The sequence below is a fragment of the Arachis duranensis genome, chromosome 9 (genome assembly GCF_000817695.3).
Source record: "Arachis duranensis cultivar V14167 chromosome 9, aradu.V14167.gnm2.J7QH, whole genome shotgun sequence".
In the NCBI taxonomy this organism is placed as follows: domain Eukaryota; kingdom Viridiplantae; phylum Streptophyta; class Magnoliopsida; order Fabales; family Fabaceae; genus Arachis; species Arachis duranensis.
The window spans coordinates 56,631,337-56,634,429 of NC_029780.3; the positions used below are offsets into that span (position 1 = coordinate 56,631,337).

Below are 3,093 nucleotides of genomic sequence, written 5' to 3' on the forward strand. Positions count from 1 at the left end.
CTAAATTATTGTTAACAAGTATAGACTTTTCTGACCTGTCCTTCTCTTGTGGTTTTTTTGCTGATATATAATTCAGATTCAGATTTTATCTCAGTTGAAGTAGTAACCAAACAAGAAATTAGCCTTATTAGCCTTATTCTATTTAGTTGCAGGTAGTTCCTTCATTCTTGTTAATGCTTTGTTTTCCCCTTTCTGCAATCAAGAAGTGCTCTCATTAAGCGATTCCTGTGTAGGTTCGGATATATATCAGGAGACTCTTGCCAAGGCACTTGCAAAGCATTTTGGTGCAAGGCTACTAATTGTGAATTCCCTTTCACTACCTGGTGTACGTTTTCTCATATATTCTTTTGCTACTTCTTATTATCTGTTTGTATTGTTGAGATGATTTCTTCCTAAATCGCTGTTAATATAAACAGAATAATAATAGTTTTTGTTATGTGATTGATATTCAGGGAACTCCTTCAAAGGAAGTTGATTCTGCTAAAGAAAGTTCAAAGCCTGAACGACCATCTGTGTTGGCCAAGAGAAGTACACATGCTGCTTCTTTAAAACATAGTAAACCAGCTTCTAGTGTTGATGCTGAAATTGTGGGTGGATCCACAATAAGTTCTCAGGCTATGCTGAAGCAGGAGGTTTCTACTGCTTCATCAAAATGCACTACTACTAAAACAGGTATGCTGTTTTGTTGTTAAAAATTGAGCAACTATCTCCAAATTTACTTCCTATTATACATATTGCATAGCACCTAAAGGTTAACATGAGGCTTAAATAATTTGCAGGTGATCGAGTAAAATTTGTTGGTAACTTCCCTTCTGCTGTCTCATCAATACAAAATCATCCTTCAAGGTACTTTGTCTGATGGAAGAATTATTCTGAATACAATTCAGTCAATCTGTATTTGATCTGAACTTGTGGAGAAGAGAGAACTTTTTTATCCTTTTTGTTGAGGAGGCTATAACCATTGAAAATCATTCAAAAGAAGATTAAAGGAAGAATATTGAATTTCTGATTGACAGCAATTTGTTTTGAGTGGCATGAGTGTACTTTTCTCTTTTGTGAATATTATTGCTTCTGAATTTGAAATCACTTTGAAGTGGTATCTCTCAGTTCAGTTGCAGCTTTGATATATATGCAGACTTTTATTGTGATCTTTGTGAATATTCCTACCTGCTGATATATATGCAGACTTTTATTCTGTTTCTTCTGAACTTCCAGCTTTGGTTAATAAGGCTAATTTCTTGTTATTAACTTATATTTTTCTGGGCTTGATCAGAACTGTACCTTTAGTTTATGACTTGTTCTTTATTTCAGATACGACACTTATTTAATTGATCTGCATTGATTTATTTAATTGCTTTATTTAATTGATCTGCATTGATTTATTTAACTGCATTCATTTATTTAATTGCATTGATTCTGGCGGCTGCAGGTGTAGCTAAAGATCACAAGTTTACCGCTTTTCCTCCTGTTAAACCAGCACCGGTTGCCTTTGGTGCTCATTGGGTTGAACCAAACATTAGCAAGAGTGGTGGATGGTAAACTCATTACTGCCGCCACTTATGAAGGGCACTCTGAATTTATTCAGCATTTTGTAAAGGCACTAGCAGGCAACATAAGTGGCTCCAACAAAAAAATCCTCTTTCTTTGTGGGGTATGTTCAAATGATTTTCAGGCACACACACACTCATAGGAACTTAGTACTCAGGTCACTAAAGTCTTTGTTTATTCTCTTTTCTTTTATTTATTTTAATTTTAGACTTAATTTGTAATCCTCTTTATATTCATTGATACATGGAAATTAGTAGTTTAGACTTTAGACATGTTTCATTTTTTTCTCTATTGTTGAATGATTGTTCAATTGGATAGTTGGATCTATTGTTTTATGTACTAATATACTATATCATTATAATGCTTGTGAATCTTTAGAATGTATTTACTATGCTTTGCTAGAATATTTTTTAATTTAGTATAATTGTGTATTTATTTTTATTTTATAAGATTTAACTCATTTAATTAAAAATACAGAATTATATATGTAATCATATTATTAAATATTATATTGTACAAAAAATTATTAGAATATTATATATATATAGAAAATTAAAAAAAAACAATGAGGGATCTAAGGCTACTCTTATAAAAAGTAGCCATGGTATACAATGTGGCTACGCTTTACAGGTGATGCAGTAGCGTTGAAAAGCGTAGCCTATTCTGGCAAAAATGGAAGCTGAAAAGCGTAGCCTTTGGTCTTGGACAGCATCACTTAAAAAGCATACCCTATTCCCAAACGCCAAAAGCGTAGCCCTTGGTGTAGAAAAGCGTAGCCTTTGAGAATAGGCAACGGCCGAATAGGAATCACCATAAAAAGCGTACCCGTAGCCCAGAAAGCGTAGCCGTAGCCTAAGGCATCATTTTTTTTTACTTTTGGCTACACTTTTTAAGTGTACCTGAATGTGTGTTTTTCTTGTAGTGCGAGTTCCTTCTTTTCAACATCTTATCAAACCTTTCTCAACAATTATCATAACAGGAGATTCTCAATCAATCAGAAACTCATAATTCGCAATAATCAACAATTAAATCATACTCTGCTATTTCCACATAATCCATCTATCCAACTTCCATCTTATCAATTTATAACTATTTTCAACATATCATAGAATCCTTTCAAAATTAAACTCAATCAACCAGTAACCCCAAAAATCAGCCTTCCATAATTTAAAGTAATTTACTTGTAAACAAAGTAGCTATTTTATTTTAGAAGTCATATTTCAAGAGAACAACTTGGTAATCAAACTTCAATCTTTTAGCAGTTCTCAAACATAATTCTGATTACTCACGAATCAATATTAGCAAGCATCAAAACCAATTCCAACCAGTCACAAGTCAATTTCACAGCCATTCTGACATATCAGATTACTAAAATCAACAACAAAAGCTTATTCTCAATAATCAAAATACAGCCACAACTCAAACCATCATCACAATAATCCCAAACCAAACACAAATCCAACTCAGTTCATCAATTATCAATACGACAACTTTTCAATAGTTAACTCATCAAATTTTAGTGTAACAAGTATTATCAAATGAATC

General features: G+C 32.8%; 1 protein-coding gene across 1 annotated transcript in view; it reads left to right on the forward strand.

The window, feature by feature from the left end:
• The window catches only part of LOC127741558 (uncharacterized), a 1,626-nt gene extending 284 nt beyond the window's left edge, over positions 1–1,342 (forward strand). The window contains exons 2-5 of the mRNA XM_052254284.1: positions 234–325; positions 453–672; positions 780–846; positions 1,312–1,342. Of these exons, the coding sequence (XP_052110244.1) occupies positions 234–325; positions 453–672; positions 780–846; positions 1,312–1,342 (410 nt within the window). The remainder of the gene's footprint in view (positions 1–233; positions 326–452; positions 673–779; positions 847–1,311) is intronic.
• Positions 1,343–3,093: the final 1,751 nt, after the last annotated feature.